The sequence below is a fragment of the Lagopus muta genome, chromosome 20 (genome assembly GCF_023343835.1).
Source record: "Lagopus muta isolate bLagMut1 chromosome 20, bLagMut1 primary, whole genome shotgun sequence".
Taxonomy (NCBI): Eukaryota; Metazoa; Chordata; class Aves; order Galliformes; family Phasianidae; genus Lagopus; species Lagopus muta.
In genome coordinates, this window is record NC_064452.1 from 6028092 (window position 1) to 6049513 (window position 21422).

General features: G+C 50.8%; 1 protein-coding gene and 1 long non-coding RNA gene across 9 annotated transcripts in view; both read right to left on the bottom strand.

Annotated features, from left to right (window-relative positions):
- Positions 1–11717, bottom strand: part of CUX1 (cut like homeobox 1) — a 227627-nt gene extending 215910 nt beyond the window's left edge. For all 6 annotated transcript variants that reach the window (XM_048967067.1, XM_048967064.1, XM_048967066.1 and 3 more), the window contains exon 1: positions 11570–11717. In XM_048967067.1, the coding sequence (XP_048823024.1) occupies positions 11570–11632 (63 nt within the window). In that variant the 5' untranslated portion in view covers positions 11633–11717. The remainder of the gene's footprint in view (positions 1–11569) is intronic.
- Positions 11718–12106: 389 nt separating this feature from the next.
- LOC125702870 (uncharacterized) overlaps positions 12107–21422 on the bottom strand; it is an 88195-nt gene continuing 78879 nt past the window's right edge. For all 3 annotated transcript variants that reach the window (XR_007380720.1, XR_007380718.1, XR_007380719.1), the window contains one exon: positions 12107–17235. This is a non-coding gene — a long non-coding RNA (uncharacterized LOC125702870). The remainder of the gene's footprint in view (positions 17236–21422) is intronic.

The following is a 21422-nucleotide window of genomic DNA, read 5'->3' on the forward strand; positions in this document are numbered from 1 at the left end:
CACTGAGGTGTTAAACCAGCACTGTTAAGCAGCACTTTTCCACCCTTCTGTACAGCTTACACATCAGCTGACAGACAGGACTAGAAGCTCAAGAACTCATCTGCACGTTCTTCTCCACTACAAACCTGCCATGCAAAGAACAGACCCCCACATTCCTCTCCTCAATGTAATGGGTACAACTTCAGCATCTGCTGAAAGCAGAGCACCTGCTGATTTGTCTCAAACAAAAGGTATCGAAGAACAGCAGCTCTTCCTTTCGCCAATAAAACATATTTGCACCTTAAGCTATGCATAATGTTTAAGTCTGTTAGGAATCCTATTAAGAGAAACTTATTTTATGAGTCTGCCAAAAAGGATGGTTACCAGAAGCATAATCACAGTAAGCAATAAAGGCTGACATGGAGTATATTTCTAAGCAATTACAGCAGGTGTTTTAAAGGCATAAAGCCGCATTGTTATAAATCCATTTAGAGGCACAGGCATGGAAAAAGCAAAAGGCTACCAGAAGGCTGAAAGCCTCGCAGCAGCCCAGCACTGCTCCTCTTCCCTGCAGCACCAACCCACCTCCAACCTGAGCAAGTCAAAGCCATGCTGGATTAGGCATTCACAGAGCAGCGTTACAACTGAACCACGAGCCCTAATGGAGGATGCAGCACACGCTGAAAGCTCACAACGCTATTATCATCCAAAGATTGCTAGAGCTGTTTTAGAATACTACGAACCACCACTTCTTCTCAATGTAAGCAGGGTGATGTGGAGCATCCCAGATTGTGAATACGGTTGACAGAGGAAAGGTTGGGATGGGGGAGCTGCTAAGTGCCCAATACAGTGCTGGGTACTTTGTACTGCACTTTGACAAGTCCTGCCCCGGACTTACAAGAACTTGCAAGTGAAATCTAGCTACAAAACGCTGGAGGAAACTCAGGGAAAGCTCCATTGCCAATGTAACACATAACTTTATAGAACAATTGCTGGTTATCAGAACGGTGCATGCCAACAGACAACACCGACTATAAATATGACTACCAGCTATTCCACACAACCCTGAAGTGCCCTGCCAAGCCCTCCTTCATGTTCTCTCTCTCTCACACAGACAAAGGCCTCAAAGCCATGGGACATCTGCCAGGGAAACAAATGAAGTTAAAAAACCAGCAGAACACGAACATGTACGAACCTAAACTTGCGTGTTCTTTCTTCCCAATTCCTCCCCCAACGCCTCCCCCTACAAAGAGCACGTCTCGCTTTGCTGTACTCTTTTCCTTCTCCCAACCAGTCTTAACTCTTGGACCAATGTTTTAAAGTTTCCCTACCTTTGAAAAAATAATGTTCTGCTCTTAAATGTTTTGCCAGATCTGGACCACACCCTGCCCTCTCCCAAAATCTCGGCTGTTTGTCTCCTATTGCACGTAATCAATTATAGCACTTTCAGGTTTGGATTTTGCATGGTGGGAGCTGATCCAGGACGGAGATTGTGCCTGTGTGAGCTTGTGTGTTTACACAAACACACATACATGCATGCATACACACACAGCTTTGTAAAATTGTTTTGTTTCCATATATCTTTAGGGGATTTTCCTCAAACTGAGCTTTTCCCTTGCATGCATACCCTGCCCGATATGAAAACGGAGCTGAAAAATTTCCACTTGCAGGTCATGCTAATTATCAAAAATACAAAGGGAAAAAAGAACCCCAAACCTTTGCCATTCTATCACTGCCAGAACTGAACACCAACCCCAAGCAATCACACCACAGAAACGCACAAATCCACCCAGCAGATATCTCTGTTCTGCCCTGCATTTCGCCCTCTCTGCTCCTTCCCGCATTCAGTGTCAGACACCAACTCTGATGTTTGACAAAAAAGGGATACGGCAGATTGCCCACCAGCCGCATCGTGCGCTGCCAAGTGAGAAATGCAAGCTTGGAAACAGGCTCGAGATTCCAGCCAGGACAGCAAGGCTCGGAGCATCGCAGAAGTGACAGAGCTGAGCGTGGTGGGCAGAGGCTGGAGGGGACACAGCGCAGCCACCCAGCACTGCCTCCCATACCGACACAACTCCATCCTTCGGGGTTACTGAGGAATAACTGCTGTTTTCTTCTTTCCAATCTTCCCTTTTTCACTGAGCCCAGCTCCCTTAGCGACTGGAAACTTTTTTGTGAATGTTCTGCACCTGATTTTTTCTATTAGCCATGGCAAAGCAGCAGCCATCAGCTCACAGCGCAGCAGCGCTCACCCTGCGCTGAGTTCACCGCTTCGGACTCCTACAGCACCTAAAAGGAAAGTTTACCTCCCAGAAAAAAGACAAGAATCATCTTGTTAATTTGTTCGGTAGCTCATACAACAACAGTGCGAACACCACGTGCAGACAAACACTCAATTTGTCTTCAGACAGTTTTTGGAAGACAGACATTTTATCAGCCTATCTGTTAACACTTTCCTTCAGAAAATATGTTTCGCCTGCCAGCAAACAAACAACAAAATAACGTGTTGGATCTGTAAGAGGAGAGGGAAATAACCAGGAATCAGCTTCAAAGTGCTGAAAAAGCAGCAATACCCCAATGCATGAGACCACATGTGAGTGGTGACACGTCCTCGGGTCCACAAGCATCACTGTGACCGACTGACCCACTGGTCTGAGCAGCAAGGAGAAGAAAATCCAGGGTGGGATGCTGTTATCTTTTGGCTATCTTTTCCTTTAGCTGTACACACCGAGAGCTTGGGAGGTTTTCAACTTCCAACTCAGAGCACAGAAGGAAATTTTAACTGGCAAACGCTGCTTGGGAGTAGTTCTGAGCAAGACTTCCAAGGTCCTGAAAGCATTTTTAGCAAGTTCCATAAACCGTAGTTCTAAATAAGGATTAAATCCAAAGACTAAACACCTCTTTATTTGAGGGCAGAGAGGTTTGAATCTTTTTGTATTAATGCTGAACTCTATCATCTGATAGTTTGATATGACCAACCTATAAAACCTGTCAGCTTCGCTCAGTTTACACAGGGCTCTAATTATATTTAACTAGAATGTGAATGATCTAATTACTTAACATCTTAGAGCACAAAGTACCGAGGACATCTGGTTGAGCAACTGGCAAAGGAGGCTGAGGACTGAAGGGAGCATTTTGTGCTGTGCTGGGAGCAGCTCACGCCAGCCCCAGGCCCCGTGCCATGTACCTGAGGGCTGCTCGGACAGCAGTGTGTGGCACACAGAAAGGTGCCACTGCAGCCCGTCTGCACAGACAAGTTCCCAGTTTGGTTTCTTTCCCTCGGAAGCACTGCAGTCCGTACCCACCAGATTAACGTCACGCAGTCAAAGAGGTAAAACTAAAAGTTCTGGATAAAAACCCAGTGTGGCTGCTGCTCCCCATCCTTACTTCTGCTTAACGAACAGATGGAACCCAGCAATAACCATCTGCGTAAAGCAGCAAGAACTCTAGAGCACAATAATTCCACAAAAATACACTAACGAGGTCACCGAGCGCTCCCCTAATTGCGCACTGCCCGCGACCTCTGCCAAGGATTTCAGATGCAAAACAAAACCGAAACAACGCGTGAAAGACGTTGCAGCACCTCTGCTGGAAGCACAGTCCAACCCCACGGCCCGGGGAAGCCGTGCTTTGGGAAACAGAGCCCTTCCCTATGGTCAAACCCACTGCCCAACAACCACAGCGCGAAGCTCCCTGCGTGTGCCACACAGCGCCGGGTGGGAATCCTCCGAGATCAAAGGCACTCTATTAATAAACCCATGTCTTTATGTTCCTCGCAGCTGAAAAACCCAATTAAAACATTACGGTGACCTTTTAGCAAAGAACTCACTGCTGTGGCACCGAGGATAGGGTATCAGGAGACGCCCTGAGAAGGGCTCCAGCAAAACGGGGATGGATGCGGTACGGCAGCGTTACACCTGTCTGACTTCAGTCACCGGGGTGGCAAAGGATGGCCTAATTCAATAGAAAGATCTGAGAGGCTTTTATTAGGTCTCCCAAGGAGTGTAACTGACAGTGAAACAAACAACGTGTCAGGCCTTAAGTCAGCATTTAGGAAGTAAATTTATAATGAAGAGCTGACAATCAAGGCGCTGCACAAAGGGGATGCTGCACTCGCAGAGCTCAGCGCAGCACCACCGCCTCCGACCGCCGAAATTAACTTCACAATTTGTCGGAAAAATGATTATAGCAAATAAATAGGGCGTAAAACCTGTGATGTATGACTTCATTTTGCCATGACATACCTTGAAGCAAATAAGATAAAGAGCAACGCATGGCCTGAAACAACAGAAGTAGGCGCATCCTTTTCAAACCCAGGCGCACCTGCTGCCTTCCACGCACCTGAGCTAAACCCAGCTTTGGATGGGAAAACCCAACTGTGGGTGGGCATCACATGCAGACATCACTCCCACCTCACTGCAGCATCTCCCCAAGCCGGGGAGCAATGCCTCCCAGTGGCTCAGAGTGTGGAGGCACTTCAGAGCCCCCGCAGCCACGGCAATGCTCACAAAGCACAGCAGGGAGGCCCTGCTGACCACTTCCCAGGACTGCAAAAACAACCTGAACTACTAAGTTCTTCTAATCCTATTTAAAGTAGGTTTTCACCGTTCCAATTTTAGACTTCAAGTCCTATTTACAGGACAGAAAATCCCAGATAGTGACATTAATCAAGTTTTCCTTTGCCTCGTGTAAGACGTGGCACATTAGAGGACAAACTGTGCTCGGGATGTGCCAGGATATCTCAGATGCGAATGGATTTTAATTTATTGCCCTAAACAAGCTGATCACAGCACTGTCTGTGCAGTTTTAATCACTTCTGCTGTATTTACCATAACAACCCAAGGACAAAAAAGTTCTTGTTTCCTCATCCCCCCTGGTTCTGTGCTGCATGGAAACAGGGGAAGGGAAGGGAAGGGAAGGGAAGGGAAGGGAAGGGAAGGGAAGGGAAGGGAAGGGAAGGGAAGGGAAGGGAAGGGAAGGGAAGGGAAGGGAAGGGAAGGGAAGGGAAGGGAAGGGAAGGGAAGGGAAGGGAAGGGAAGGGAAGGGAAGGGAAGGGAAGGGAAGGGAAGGGAAGGGAAGGGAAGGGAAGGGAAGGGAAGGGAAGGGAAGGGAAGGGATTTCTGTCCTCAGAACGTTTCATTTTTTTTAAACACAAACGCTTCTTGTGCTCACATAAAAGATATGAAGGTTACAGTTCTGTAAGTAACTCTGCACAGAGGTCTCCCCACAAATCAATTGCCAGACTCCTGGCTCCTGCCTTCTAAATGTTTAATATTATCCCATCTCCACAATTAGTATTAGCAAAGCAGCGATGCTCATACCAGACATACCGAGCCCAAGTTATTCCGGCACTATCAATATTAACACGTGCACACAAAAGTTGCGACATAAAAATAGATGCACACTTTGCTGACCAAATTAACGCGATCGTATTTCAGATCACAGACAAAGGGTACATTTTATTTATGTCTCAAAACGAAGCAAACATCTTTAAGTGATAACGTGACATAAATTTACTTTGACGCGCATCCGCAATAAAACGTGTAAATATCCAATAAAAATAAAACGGAAAATAATTGCAGACAAAAGGCCAAGTATAAATTTTATTGAGCGACTCTGACGACATTTATAGTTGACATCCAGAGAACAACGAGAAACAGAATGGGGCTGACTGGAAATGGGAGATGGGGGAAGAGGTGCTGGGCATGGCAGGAGGGGCGAGGATGGGATGGGATGGGATGGGATGGGATGGGATGGGATGGGATGGGATGGGATGGGATGGGATGGGATGGGGGGTACACCTCCACTGACAACGCAGCCCCTTCCCCACTGACCTTGGAGATTCCAAGTGCATGTGCCAAAAATTATGCACAGGTGATGATGCTGCCTGGGCCAATGGCCCCGTACTGTGCTGAGCAGGGATGGAGCCCATTCGCTTTGCAAAGTTCTCCAAGCTGTGCACAGGGACCGGTGCTCCCCACACTGCCCCAGGGCTCTCCAGGCAGCGAACGCTTGGGAAGTGAGCAGCAGTCGATAGCTCTGATGGCACAGGAGACGTCTAAATCACAAGCACTGGTCCTGCTGGCAGCCTCAGCAGGAGGCCATCAATACCTGGGCTGCAAAACCTGACCTGGGATACAGGCCCTAGAAGGAGAAGCTGGGGGGTAGCACATCTTGTGTAGTTGTGTGAGCACAGAACGCCCGTCCCACACAGCCCTGCTCACTGACCTGCCCCATGGCCAACCACGCTCTGACACGGGCTGCTTTAATGATGCACTCACCAACCAATGGGTATAGAGTTCAACACTTACACCTCCAGCTGCCTACAGTGTGGATTTTAAGCAGCCTTTAACGTACAGAGAAATCTGAAGGGAAACCTGATGAGTTGTGTATCTCCATTTGGTCCCAATCACAAACAACGCTCGTTTAGGACACCAGTCAGTTCTCTGTTCACATTTACTTGTATAGATGCCGCTTCCAACAACAAACCTGAGAAATATTGCAGTTTAGCAAGAAGCAGCTCTTACTCATCCAGAATAGAGAACCAAGCAGAACAGGCACTGCCAAAGCACTGGCTCACAGCCCTCCATCTCAGCGCACTCCACGACAGCAGCACTGCACCCAGAGCAGCGCACAGCCCAGCAAGGGAAACTGCTGCTGGTTACAGTGAACTAATGCATCCCAGTGTAATTGCACCACCCTATGAAGAGTGCTTTTCCTAAAGTAGGGGATGGACCCCACATACAAGCACCACAAGAGGTACGGGAGCACGGCAGCAGGACAAAACCCATCCAACTTCTGCACCCCATTACCTGCAGCGCTACGCCTCAGCCTGACAGCTCCATTTCTGTAGGAATAAGCCATGAAATTGTCATGCAAAGCATATGATCTTCTTGAATGTATACCTATCTGCTGAAATGGGTTCCCCTCTCCTCTCCAGTGCACTATAACCAAAGTTTCACCCCAGGTGCTCCTGAATTCCTTCCCCTTTTCCCTCTGTCCCTTCAGCTCCAAGCAGCATCCCTTCCCCACGCTCCACTTGCTTTTATTTCTGCATCCTTACAGCTTGTCCTCAAGAGCCCCAGACTGAAGCTACCACTTCCCAGCAAGGGAAGACTCCCACAACACCGGCACCAGCAAGGACCCACATTACACAGAAAGAAACACTGGAGGAACCCCGGGGGACCCGCAGCACAGAGCCAGTGCTGTTAGCAAGAACCAGACACCCGGGTCTCAGCTCCATGCTGGCGTGGCTCTGGGCTCAGCTGACCATCAGCTGAATGGAAGATCTCCACTGCAACACCACTGCCACCATTTAGCAACACTTAGCCCAAATCCTCCCACTGCTCACAGAAGCCCTGTGCCAGCACTTCCAGACGCCGTAACTCCAAGTGTGCTGGTGGGCACACACTCACACACCAAGGACAGAAGCAGGATCTGAACAGTGCTGATGTTCAGCTGCAAGAGCCCTCATGGGCCCTAAAAGCTCACAGCCAGGGGCATGGAGACACGGGAATGCAAAGCATCCAAGTCAGGCACCTTACAGACCTCTGCACATCCGCTCTGTGCTCCCAGGTGGGGTCAGCCCTCATCTCTGCCCTCCCAGAGCAGAACCCTGAGAGCCACAAACCCACCTCTGGGGTTGGCTGACAACCCGAGCCCCAGCTGCAGGCACAGCACAACATCACTGCAGGGCAGGGCAGCGTGCGAACCGCCAGCCCAGCCAGCAGCGTCAGACAGCGTCCGTCTGTCTGCACAGTGGGGGCTGCTGCAGCATGGAGCCACGGGGCGCTGCCGGCTCCCAGAGATGCGGCAATTCACACAGATGCACAGCTCTGAGCACAGAGGGACCAAGGAGCTGCCTGAGCTGCTGCAGTTACAGACAACAGTGGATCCAGCACGAACCCTTGGCTGCCTGCTGCTTCCTGGGAATGCAGCGCTGTCTGACACCAGGAAAGCCTGCTGCACATCCCACAGCCTGCACCCAACATCTGCAACGCTTCGTGCTGATCTTTGGTAAGAACTTTGAACTGCACGCGTTTTCAGTCACCTGTTCAGATTCCTAGGTTCTTCACAACCCGAGCGTCGCAGCTTGCTGTGTTTTAACCTGGTAATTAACAGGAAAAGCAGAAGTGACAGATGTATTTGCCTTGTCAGGGCAGGGAAAACACAAGCTGAGAACATCTTCCATGAAACGAGGAAGCCTTACCTCCAGCAGTGTAAAGACACCTCATCAGCACGAGGCCTTATTTCCTCCCACCTTTCCTAGGAAATTCACCACGCACATCAGAGCCCAAACCCCTTCCCATTGCGGGCACAATGCCTTCTGCAGCCATTCCTGCTGCCTCCCTGCCAGCTCCGCGCCCCGTGCCATGTAGGAGCACCACGCTGCATTGAAATCCCAGCACACATCACACCTCAGTGCTCTGCACACGGGAAACCATCCGGCACGGGGAGAAATGAGGAGCAGAATGCAGAGGACATGGAACAGAAGCCGGGCTGTACGCTGGGGGCATGGGAACACAGCACACACTGCGCCCGGAGGCCCCGCGCCAAGGAGCTGCTGCCTGCACCCGGAGCACCAGCACACACACACAGACCTCCTGAGCCTTCATTTCCAGCTCGGGATGATCAAATTGAAATTTGGGATCACGCACCTTCCCCCATCCATCTTCTGCATTACAAATCAGCTTGCAAATAACAAATTATTGTTCAGTGGCATTTTGGACGCTTTGCCCATCACGTTTTTGCTGCTGTTACATGCAGACGCAATCTGTTCCCAAAACTCCCCAACCCTTGCCATACTCTACACCAACAGCACCGCGTTTCTCCACTCAGAATCCAGCTGACCACAGGCACGGTGTGAGAGCACCCAGCCCGAAACACAGCTGCTGTTAGAACAGAAACTAAAAGTTCTACAGAGAGCCGTACGGGCAAATGAAATTAACGCAGAGCCGCTAATTCCACTTGTGATGAAGCACGTTAACTCCTTCACTTAAAGCAAATCAGCCCCTGCTCTGCTGCGATCGGATCCAGGAATGGATGCCAAGAGCTCCACCTGTTTCTAATTAAATAATTGAATAGCTTCAGTATTTAAGCGCTACTCACTGCTACTTCTTTTTTCCAGACTTGGTGCAAATTTTGTAACGTTACAGAAAGATCAATGGTTTACTTACAACAATTAGTCACAGCGGAGTGGGAATTGATACCCCACCCTGACATTGATTAGACATGATGCAATAAGAAGGATGAGATTTGCAAAAACGAATACAGAAAAGCACAACAAGCGAGAGCCGGGTTGAGATTCCAGCCCTGCAGTTCGGTCACAGCCAGCCATGCTGCCCTGCTCTCCAGCAGCCACTTACTGCACTCCTACCCAAAAAGCGACCATGAGACTTTGGGACTCGTGTTTATTTTCTGAGCACCTCAACACCGCGTTCCTTCGGTTTCCATCAAGCAGTTCCAACCCTACAGCCATCGCATGGACTCAGCTCAGGGCTGAGGGTCAGGCTGAGCCACACTAGCCGTGGAGATGCAGCTGGAACTGCTGCATTCCTCCAACATACAGACAGACTGACAGTCAGTGGTGTGGGACCCACGCTGCCCCATCGCCCTGGCGGCACAGCGCCGGTTTCCCTGCTGACCAGCAGAGGGGTGTTTGTGGGAAGGTGTTGTAAGCAGCACCAGACCCACAGCCACGGAGCTGCAGGAACCATGGCGGTGCCTCCCAGCAGCAGATGCAGGAGCTGAGGACGGCAGCGCTGCTCCAGGGATGGGATTCACATCTCCCACCACCATCACCCTGAGCGAGGGCTCCTTCTCTCCACGCACACCTTACCCGACGTGGGTCCTTCTTTCACCACGTGGCAAACTCACGCTGAAGTGATGTCATGCTAATTTCATTGCCTCTTTAGGAAATAAATCTGACCCCTACAAGCCCTACCCAGGGCTGCATGCGCTTTAGGGATGTTCTGAAAGGAAGAGCTGCATCTGACACTTATAGGAAGCTGCCACTCTGCACCTCTCTCATCCCACAGCCTGATCCTTAACCCAACTTCTGCACTGTGCGACCCTGCCCGGAGCAGGGCAGAGATCACAGGGAAAGCAGCTCCAGCTTTCTATCGCCGCCCTTGAAATGCATAACTGTAAATGAACGGGGGGCACACACAGCCCTGTGAGACCGAACCTCACACTGCACGACAGCATTCCTAGCGCATGGCTTCACCTGCAAGCGGGAGGAAACACCGCGTTGCCTCCGTGCGCGGACGGGCGGATAATTAAAGAAAAATAAAGGCTAATTTGCGACAAATTAACTGCTCTGCGTGGGGATGACAGGCGCTCTGCGCTCACTGCGGGGCTCCGTGCGCTGCTGGCCGCGCAGGGCCGCAACGCGGGCAGCCGAGAGCCCAACGCTGGCGTCACCCGGCGTCACAGCGCGACGCTCCACAACAGGTTTTACAGCGCGCACAGAAATTAAACCCCGATAAAAGCCAGCTTTTTTTTTTTTCTTCCTTTACTCAAAACAGAACAGAACGGTCCATCACCGCAGGGTTCGGTCACACACCGCCCGGCAAAGCCCCGGCCCCGACCGCCCGTGTAACGCTGCCCTTCGGGTCCCGCGCGGCGTTTCCGTCCCCGCGCCGCGCCGGCACAACTCCGCCGCGCGGACCGGCAGCCCCCAGCTGAAACGCATCCCGACGCAACCCCTTCTCTTTCATCCCGCTCCACATCCGCCTCTCGCTCTCCCCGCTCCGCTCGGTACCGCCGAGCGCCCTTCCGAGCGGGGAAAGTTCGGCCAAGTCCGCCTCTCCGCGCAGCCTCCGCAGAAACAATACGGCGGCGGCGGCGGAACGGGACGGCGCTCCCTCCCGCCGCACCTGAGGGCCCCGGTGCCGCCGTCCCCCGATTCCCGCGGGGCCGCGGCCGCCGCTCGGTCCCCGCCACGCTCCGCGCTTCCGCCGGAGCGCCCCGCGCCGCCCCCAGTGCCGCCCCCCTCCCGGCGCCGCTCGGCGGTTCCCCCCCCACCCGGTGCCGGCACCCCGGGGCCGCCCGCGGCGCCGCGGACGCGTCCGGCGTTAGAGCGCCCCCCCGGCCCCCGCCGCCCCGCGCCCCCGCGCACACAAAGTCCCGGCACTCGGGAAACTTTCCCCGGCCACCGCAGGAGGGACGGAGGAAGAGGAGGAGGAGGAGGAGGACGACGGGGTGGGGGGGGAAGCGGAACGCTCGGAGCGGTGGCAGCGCGCGGCCCCGCGCGGTTCGGCCGCGGGGAGCGGCGGAGCGCAGCCCCGGGACGGAGCGGGGCGAAGCGGCGGCGGCCCCGGCACGGCACAGCCGGCTCCGGCGCCATCTTGGGCCGATCGATGAATTGAACAAAGGGGATCGATGTCCGATGGGGGCGCCGATCGGTGCGGGGGGGGCGGAGGGAGCGGCGCGGCGCGGCCGGGCGGAGCGGGGGTTCCCTGCAGGCGGCGGGGCCGGCAGCGGGAGGAGGAGGGGGGGAGGCCGGGCCCGAGGGAAGGCGGAGAAGGGGAGGGGGGGGGGGGGGTCCGGCGGCGCGGCCCGGCCGGTGCGGCGAGCGGGGGAGCCTGACCTGCAGCTGCTGTAAATCAAAGCGCTTCCAATATTGAAACATCGATCCCACATTGGCCGCCATCTTGAGACATATTGAGACAGAGTGAGCGGCTGATAGAGAGAGAGAGAGGGGCTGGAGTTCGGAGCCGGGAGGGAGGGGGAGGGAGGGAGAGAGGGAGGGGGGAGGAGGGGCGGGGGGGCGAGGGGAGGGCGGCGGCGGGGAGCGCCCAAATCCCGGCCTGGAGCCCGCGCCGCCCGGAACGCGGAGTCAGCGCGGGGCGGGGGGGTGAGGGGGGGGGCGGCGCTCCGGAGCGCTCCCGGTGTGTGTCCCCCCCCCCGCAGCGCCCGCGGGGGCCGAGCCCGGGCTGTGGGGACAAGGGGGGGGAGCACGGCGCAGAGCGGCCGGTGCTGCCGCCCCACAGCGCGGTGTGCAGTGTGAGAGGGGAGAATCGAAGGGAAACGGCGATGGGAAAGTGCCGGGGGTGTCTGGTTCGTGGCGTCCTGGGGGGGTGGGAGGGGGGGGCAAGGATCTGTGCTGGAAGGGGAGTCGGGGAAATGTGGGCGCTCGGGGTTCGCTGCCGCAGAGCGCTGCTCGGGGAGGGCCGGGAAATGCGGCATATCCATAGAAAAGGGGATTTAAAAAGGTGAGAGAAGTTATTTGGTGCTGAAAGATAACGTGTCCTACAAATACAAACATTTTCCTTGCTCCTTTCCTGAAAAGCAGGGAGCGCTTTGCCAGGCACATCTGTTCCCCAAAACAAACTGCGTGCACAGCCCGCAAATACAGCAGCCCCCAAAACCCCATTTCCTGGCAAGGAACCAGCAGAGCTGTACCTGTCCCCCCAGGACAGCCCTTCACGGTGCTACAGTCCCCTATAGTGTGCTCCCATCCCCTATAGGGGCTCCCGTCCTCTGCCCGGTGCTCCCATCCCCTACTCTGTGCTCCTATCCCTCGCCCTATACTCTCCGTCCCCTACATTGTGCTTCCCACCCCCTGCCCCAGGTCAGCCCCACTCTGTGCTCCCAACACTGTTGTGCACTTTGTACACAAGGGGAAAATAAACACGTCTTCCTCTGGGTGAGTGAGTGAGCGTAGATTTTTCCTCAAATTGGATCTGATCATCAAGTGGATGTGGTGCTCACTCCGGTCGGTGGACGGACGGCTGGAAAATGGCTCTGTGTCACTGGAGAAGTTACAGACAGCGCAGAGCAGTCGCTGCTGCTGATTTCCCAACGCCGTCCTTCGGAGCAGCACCGCCGTTTCTGCCTCCATTTCCACTTTTTGCCGAGGCTGCTGCTCACAAAGATACTAATCGCGATGGCGGGTTTTATGTTAATGAGTCGCACGTAATGATCAACCCGGCAACTACAGACCTTCAAATTGTTGGCTGGCCGCGTCGTGGCTGTGACCAATGGCACTGGGTGGGGACGCGCCAGGCCTGCGCCCGCCGAGCTCACAGCCGGCAGCACCAGGCACGTGCGGCTGATGCCCGGAGAGGGAACCCCGAAGCCCTGAGCTTGTAGGGCTGCTGGCTCCTCAATGGCTGGGTTCTGTGGTGTGGGGGGCACAGAGGCTCGGGGGCCCCATGGCACAGCCTGACGGATGTCTGCAAGGACGGAGCTGCGCAGCCCTCCGGAGCCCGGCTAACGACGTAACCGGTTTGGTAGCACTAAAATAGGATTTTAATCCTGGGAAGCATCATTTCACATTCCAGTGATCTAATCAAAATCCTCTCCTCTAATCTCTCCATGGTCCCCCCTTTCTAGATGAAAGAGGCCGGAGTTGCTGCCTTCACCCTTTCTCCGCTGCCTCCCTGTTCTACCAGTCTGTTCTGTGTCCAGGCAACTGCAAAGAGACATTTCAAAGGCTCCTGCCGTGCCATGTAGATGTTTTCTCTTGTTAGTTTGGACTGCAGGTGTGTGTGCCTCAAGGATGAAGCATCGCGGTGCTGCTGTGGGTTGGGGGCACGCAGTCGTGGTGCAATAAATCACAGAGCAATGCTCCGCTTTGAACGCGCACGCACAGAGAAAGGGAAAGAAAAAAGCATCTGACCCGAATCATTTTCTGGAAACACATCTGGTTAAAATCCAAAGTTTTAAATTGAGTAATATTTTAAAATGCATTTGGTAGGTATTAAATTACAGCGTTATATCTGATAATATTTATGATACTAATGTGTTAAGCAGAGGTTTATATCTGTCAAGAAAAATGAATGATTGTCACATGGGGTAACAAATGTATCCTGGTATAAATAACATTTTACGATATTTTTAACATTATTGCAGCCTTTTTTTTTTTTCTTTCTTTCTTTTTTTTCCATCTTGTCGCCTTATTGCCAATCTGACAGAGCAGCTCTGTGCCGGATCCCGACCTGTTTCAGCAGCGCGGTGGTGAAGAGGAGCACACGGTGTGGCCGAATTGAGGACGCGCTGGGAGCAGAGGGCCGGCAGGCAGCTGCTGGGCACCCACTGCTCCTGGTGGCTGCAGTGCAGGATCAGTGCCTGCCTGCCGCTCACCAAGGAGGTCTCTCCTGACAGCTCTGCTTTCTGGAAGAGCTGCATTCCTCGCCGTCCTGCAGGGCACAGAGCTCTGCGGAGCTGATCTGCGCCGCGCTTCTGCTGGATCGTACCTGGCCAAGAGGGAGGAAGGAGCCGGGCTGTCGGCGCGCCCCGGCAAGCAGCCGGCGGGGATAAAGTTTCCTCGGATTATGATGTTTTCAGAAATCAGTTCTGTGTGCTCGTTTGAGGCAGGCTTCCTTAAGGTTAGATCTGATCTGTGTAAATGCTAACTTCTCTCAACGCGCATTAACAGAGTGCTGCAAAAGTAAGCGCTGTGCACTTGAAGTTTAAATCTAAAATGATGGCAACTGTAACACTGAAGTTGTAGGTGTGTTACACAGATTTCTTTGTCCTTCCAGGTGTAGCCACACAGACACCCTTACCAATCTACAGAAGGGGATTGACATTGGATATAAGGAAGTTTTTTTTACCGTTAGAGTGGAAAGGCACTGCACAGGCTGCTCAGAGTGGTGGCCCCATCCCTGCAGACCCCCAGGGTCAGGCTGGAGGGCTGTGAGCACTGGTGGAGCTGTGGGTGTCCCTGTGCTCTGCAGGCAGTGGGACCAGATGGCTTCTGGGGGTCCCTTCCAACTCAAACCATTCTGTGATTCTCTGATTTTAGGTACAGGTATTTAATTAAAATTCATTTCTTACTAATGCCACTGTGCTGTAAGATGTCACTAATACAGAGATTTAACTAGCACAGTTGCTCTGCCACTTGCATTAGACCATCAGTGGCAACTGGACTTGTTGTGCTTCATGTGTAATTGTCCAGTACCTGAAAAGGAGAGAGGAACTCATCTGAACACATCATTCTGCCACTCTTCAGCTGGATTTGAGAGCACAGAAAGCCTTGTTCCATCTATCGTGTTACACCGTGCCCATTACATAGTCAGACTCCATAGGGACCGCAGAGAACAGAGCTAGCCAAGCAGACAGGTAATTTATGTTGCTGGAGATTTAGCCCAGATTAAGATCAAGATTCATATTATGCCTTTAACATCACGGATTTTTTTTTCCAATTATTGTCAATGACTCCACTGATTTATATCCTGTAGCAGCCGGAGGTTTTGCAGCACATAAATTGCAGAAAATTTGGCCAGCAATGGTGATCTGTGCAGGCTCAGGAACCCCCTGAGCTGCAGAGAGATGGAAGGAGGAGGGCACTACAGCCTTCCCTGGGTGCCCAGCCGAGGGCAGTGGCAGACAGCACTCTCTCCTGGCTGGGCTCCTTTTCTCACCCGGGATGCTTGGAATCACGGTGGGGGTTCCCATATTGTTTGGTACTAAGGGGAAGTTTTAGCTTAAATCATGTACATGGTAGCACATGTAATCTAAGCATGAAATCCTTTGAGTAGTACAGAGGCACAGGTAGGTGGAAGAGAAGAAAGCAGTTCTTACAGAGGGCAGGGAAAACGGCCACAATTAAAAGCGAAGCAAATTTGGGCAGTGTGGTTGCTTGCTCATTAGCTCTGAAGACATTCATAAGCATCCAGCATAACCCACAACAGATCTTCACTGAGAATTTGTGGATTAACCCACACCAACAAAGGCATGTGATGACATTGTAGTGGTATTCTTTGCCATGTGTGGTAGAAGTTACTGAAGACCCCAAAAGAACAAATGACATCGGTGTGCACAGTGAATGGAATCTGCCTTCACAGACTGGACACATTTGCAGTATTCCTGTCGAATAACTGCCTCTCTTACAGTACACTCTATCCAGATACATGGTCAGGTTTTGGCCAACATAAGCAATAACAATACCCATAGGCAATCAAGAGAATTAGAGAAGAAAAGGACCTATCAGATCATCTACTCCCTGCAGCTGGCAGTGAAGAACAGTTTCACGCTGAATCCAATAAGCATGTGGTTTGTTCTGGCTTTAATTGTAGGCATTACCCTTGCCTGGTTGAGCTTCACCCCGTGCGCAGGGTGATATCCGAGGCAGCATTCTGCTGGGGTGAGCCTGCAGGTGCCTCTTCTGGGTGGGCAAAATTCCCACCTTTTTTTCCCCACTCCTGGAACTTTGCACTTATTTTTTACTCCTTCCCAGTTTCTTTCATTTTTTTGCACATCTTTTTCTATATTATTCAACCCTTGCTTCTCCTCAACCCTTGCTGCTCCTCAACTCTTGTTTCTCCTCTTGTGGATCGTCAGTATTTTCCATATTACTTAAAATTAAAAATCTGAAACCAATACACAAAATCCCTTCCTGCTTTCTGAGCTGTGCTGATGATGCTCCTTACTCTGTGCCATTTCCCCATGGTGGGAGCGCTGGTTTAGTGCTGGGGCTGGGAGCTGCGCTCAGCCACTGTCACCGCTCTCTTCGTGACATTCACTGAATATCCCCTCAGTTTCTCCGTTCTGTGAAACACCTGTGGTCATCAGGAGATACAGATCTCGTGGTGGCTGCGAGGTCAGAAGAGGGAAGCTGCAAGCAGGCGATGGAGAGATGCGTACCTGAGGCAGCTCAGAGGGCGCTCCCTCCCCTACCAGTTTCCCTTTCATTCATTTCCAGATCGGGCCCATAAAGCAGGTAAGCATACAGCCGATGCTATCTTGGAAAAGAAGAGAGAAGAAAGGTTGTTCTTGCACTTTCCAATCGTGGCAGCTCCCTCTCCCACTGGGAAGAAGGGCAGGTCCCCACGCTCCCCCCCAGCCGGGCACTGCCTCCCCATCCTCCTGCTCGCCCTGCCGAGCATGGCCCAGGGGTGGCACCGGGTCTGGCGCTGCTGGCTCAGCCCCGCGGTGCTCAGGGAGGGGCAGCCACACCAGGCCTTGTTGCAACACGCAGCAATGGGAGACGGGAGGCAGACGGTTGTGCGGGGCCAGAGAGACAGGTGTGTGTGGAGATGGGCGGATAGCGAGGCAGACAGACAGACAGCCTCATCCGGTGCGAAACAGAACCCCGCAGCGCCCACTGGGAGCTGCATTCGTGGCAGCACAGGATGTTTAGGATGGTTGAGGTGGTTTCTCTTCAAATAACGTGTGTGATTTCATTTGGGGAAGCGCATCTTTTCTTAGAAACACGGCAGTGACTTGCTCGGAACAACCGTGATTCGCTGCAGACACGAGCGTGTTTGGGGCTGTTGGATCCAAACGCTGGGGTAGGAGAAGCAGTAACTGTGGATGAATGCAGAAAGGGAGGAAATAGAGACCCTGCCAGCGTTCATCATACACTGGCACAGTGCAGTAAATATTTTGCTGTGGAGAACCTCCTTGAGGGGAGTGCATGGGGTTCCTGTCTCAGCACAGAGCTGCTGCTTAGGTTTTTGTGCCGCTCTCACTCATATGAGACTCAGCCAAGTGAAAGGAGATGCAACACAGCATCAGACCTGTGCCCGTGTGCTGTGGGAAGGCCATGTTTGGAAGGTGAATATCCCTAAGGGGTAACGGTGCACCTGAAAATGAACCCACGTGCTCAAGACAGCAGATCAGAATTGTATTTGTTCTGTAACATGTAGAAAAGAAATTGATTGTTTTTCCCTCGGCACTGCTTCACTTCCTATTTGGTGTTTGGGTGGTGATGGATTACCAAAAAGGAATAAAAAAGAAAGAAAAAGTAAATATAGTTTTAAATTACCCTCTGCTTTTGAATAAATAGATCCAGTCTCATTCAGGTCACAGTTCTCCACGTGTATGCCCTGGCCCTTATTTGCACTGCTTGGCCTGATCCTGAATGGAGGCCTGATGTGAATCCAGAGGAGTTCCATGGAGCCCATGGGATTGCTATGCGTTTCTATGGGGTAGGCTAGTTGCAGACCATGGCCAATGCATCTTGTTGTGTTCTTTCTGTAAATAACCAGCTGGATTTGGCCCAACAAAAGTAAAACAAATTGAAACCATTCATAAAGAGAAGAGGTAAATGGTTTAAGGGATCAGAACAGTGTACTGGTGGGCTGTCTCCAAGTCTCCAGTTTTTAATAGTACCCAAGCTCACACAAAACTTTAACGCGTTCCTAAGAGTGCTGCTGTGTGGGGCCGGCTGCTGGCTCCTGTTTTCATGGAAGGATTATATTAAAACATTTAAAAACTGCAAGGAGAAGAATGTTCGAGGGCAGCCAGCCGGGAGGAAACACGTATCATTTCATCACGTGAAGTGTTTATAAATGCAGTTCATCAACATGTATGAAAGAGTCATTTTTATTTTTTTTTTAACTTTTCGGGCCTCAGCTGTCACACAGAAAAGAAATAATTGCTGATTTGTCTTTATCAAGGATTTCTAGAGAATGCACTGCGCTCCAGATATTTATTTTGACCTTTTATTCTTTTTAAATATCTTATTGTTTGGCTGATTGGTTCTAATTAGCGTTTTTGTCTGCTTTCCGCGTGTGACTGATAGAAAATTGTTTGTCTGCTTCCTCTGGAAATTGAAATTTTTAGAAAATTTTCAACAAAATGTTGGACTGTGTGAGACGTATGATTTTCTTCTAGATAGTCCTATGAGCCAGGAGTTGGCCTCGATGGTGCCGGTGGGTCTCTTCCAGCTCAGGGTGTGCTGTGATTTGATGCCACGTGAGCTGCTGAATTTCATCTATAATCGCCCCCCCCTCATTTCTATTTCTCTTGCAGCATCAGTGCAAATCTGAAGCGACATAGAACGGCTGGAATTGCAATAACGCGGTGTAACAGGGCTGACTATCAAGCTTCATATATAGATTAGATTAATACATAAATCTAATTTGATATTTCACATTACTGGGCTAATATTTTACAGATGTAATGCCAAGTTGTTAAGTAAATGAAAATCATGGAGAGTCCAATTCTGAAAGGATTACTCAGGCAAAAATCCCTGAAGTCAAAGGGAGTATTGCCTGAACGAAGTCTGCAAAATTAGAACTAGAGCCATATTCCCAAAGCAGACAAGTAGATTTATCTTAGAGATCTGCCCATGAGTTGAATTCTTGTAGCAATGAAAGATATATTGGGAAAACGAACAAGTAGGTAACCTGAAATGTAAGGAGAGGCCGATAAGATCGCACCAACCCTGAGCAAGCACTTGTGTGGTTGGTGATGTCAACAGGAACCCGAGCTGCCTTAATAAACTTGTTCGTAGTTGTCCTATACGTTGCTTTACATACCGAAAGGCACAGATCGCCTACGAGTTTAACAAGAAAAGGATTTATATTAAATTTGCACATAAAATGCCTCCGTGAAATATGTGAAATGCTTTTTTATATGATTCCAATAAAACATTGATCATAAAACTCTGCCCTCCTGCTTCTTTATATCCAGCTTCGGCTGTTGCTTTGTGTTTAAAGTTTGAATCTGTGACACTCAGCAGACGTAATTGTGGGGCGGCTTTAATTGGTGAGGACAGACCAGCGCTCTGCTTGCTCGCTTGGGGGTATAAATCAGGAGGAACCCCACCAGAATCGGTCAAACTCTGCCTCCGTGCAAGAGGCTGTCGGGCTGAACGACACGAGTGCTGCAGTTGCTATGAAATACGCAGCGCTGTGTCTGTTTATAGCTGCTCAGGATCTGGCCCACTGACTGGGATGGAGCTCAGCCAGCTCTGATTTCTGCCCTTTATCATGAGTTTGCTCTGAGTTTCGCGTTGTAAATTCTCCCGACTCGTGCTGCCAAACTCAGCTCTGCTCTTCACAGTTTCGTACTCTGAGTGTGAACTGATACTGGTGGAAATCCAAGGGTAAAAAAGCAGTGAGTAGAAAGCACAGATCTGCAGCCTGGATCTGAAAGGAACAGCTTGACCACAGAGGAAGTTATTTGCACAAAAAGTATTCAAACAGATATGCACGGTTTACATGTGTTTAGTAAATCTTGTCTGAAAACTAGAACCAGCTGTATAGTATATGGAGGCCCTGATCCCCAGCTCTTTCTTTCGTACATTTGGATGATACACTTCAAGTCACTTTTTCCATCCTTTCATTCGGAGGCTGCTAAGGATTGAAATACAAGGCACATGAGTTCCGTCTCAACCAAAAAGGCCGTCAGCATCCTCAGGTAGAGCTGTTCATCACCATGGCTTCTGTGGAGCCATTCCCATCACCAGCCTCTCCCATTCCCATTCCCATTCCCATTCCCATTGCGGAGCCATTCCTGTCCCATCCCTCATCTCCACCTGCAGCTTGGAAGCAGAGGCACAAACCCCTCTTGGTTCAGGGGCATGGAAGGATCTGGGCTCACCCTTCCAGGCAAGGGTCAGGGCAAGAAGAAGGGACTAGTGGCATCCTTACAGCAGGATTATCCCAGTGTTTGCCATCTGTGACGGTAACAAAACTGATTGAACTGCCCTTGGTTGGAACAAGAGGAGAACCAGGCCTGAAAGCTATATTTGCATGCGAGATTAAGAAAGTTGTAGATGCAAGCAAGATTTTTTTTCCTTTTTTTTTTTCCCCTTCTTTTTGTGTGTGTGTCTAACTATGCAACAAATTTTGTAGCTGAAATTTACATACTTCTTGATTCATGAAATTATGAGCAGCTGCTATTTTGCTACATTCTTAAATTGAAAAGGCAGCGAAGAAAAGAACAGACACATTAGGCAAACTCCATCTGCCCCTCATGTCTATCACTTTCCTTCACTCTCTCTTTTGCCAAACAGGATACAATGGCATAATCAGATGTCTTGGTTTGCATGGGAGAGTCCCCAGATTCATATTGCTGCCATCTAAGATGGGATTTTTGTTTTTAAGACAACTTCTTAGCACGGTCTCCTGTTCATCCCTAAAACAAGTGTACACATCTTCAGTGGAAACCGCAGAACATGAAGGATCTTTATGAGGGGAATAACCTTCCAAACGGCTTACAGGCTTCTGGAAGCTCCTGGAAGTCTTCAGACATCATTTCTTAGGGGGTTTTAAGACTGAGAAAGGATCACTCAGGTTTTAAAAGCTTTTCTATTTGTATTTTATTGCTTCCATCTTACTGTCCTAAATACAGAAGTGGAAGGATTTGAGAGGAGGGGGTAAAATGTAAGGCTGAGAATTAGGATAGATGGGGCTATTTCTAGCTGTTGGAATGAATCTGAACAAATCCAATCTACAGGTAGTTCCACGCTCAGAGAAGAGTTATTTCAGCTCTTTGGTGAAGAGAACCTCCATCTCTGGCACAGCTGAGAACAGCCTGGCCCCTTCTTTGTCCTAAATGCACTGTACAAATAACACCACGTTTCGTCATGAGATAGATTTTAATTTCTCCTTTTTGAATTCAAATATGGAAGCTCAGAATTTGGTACCTATTTAACACCTGGTTGAACACTTAACAATCTGGTAACAGTTGAGTGCATCCCTGTGAAGTGGAGTTCCTTTCCTTTTGTTGCCCCACTTAAGAAACAGCCATTGTCATTCAGT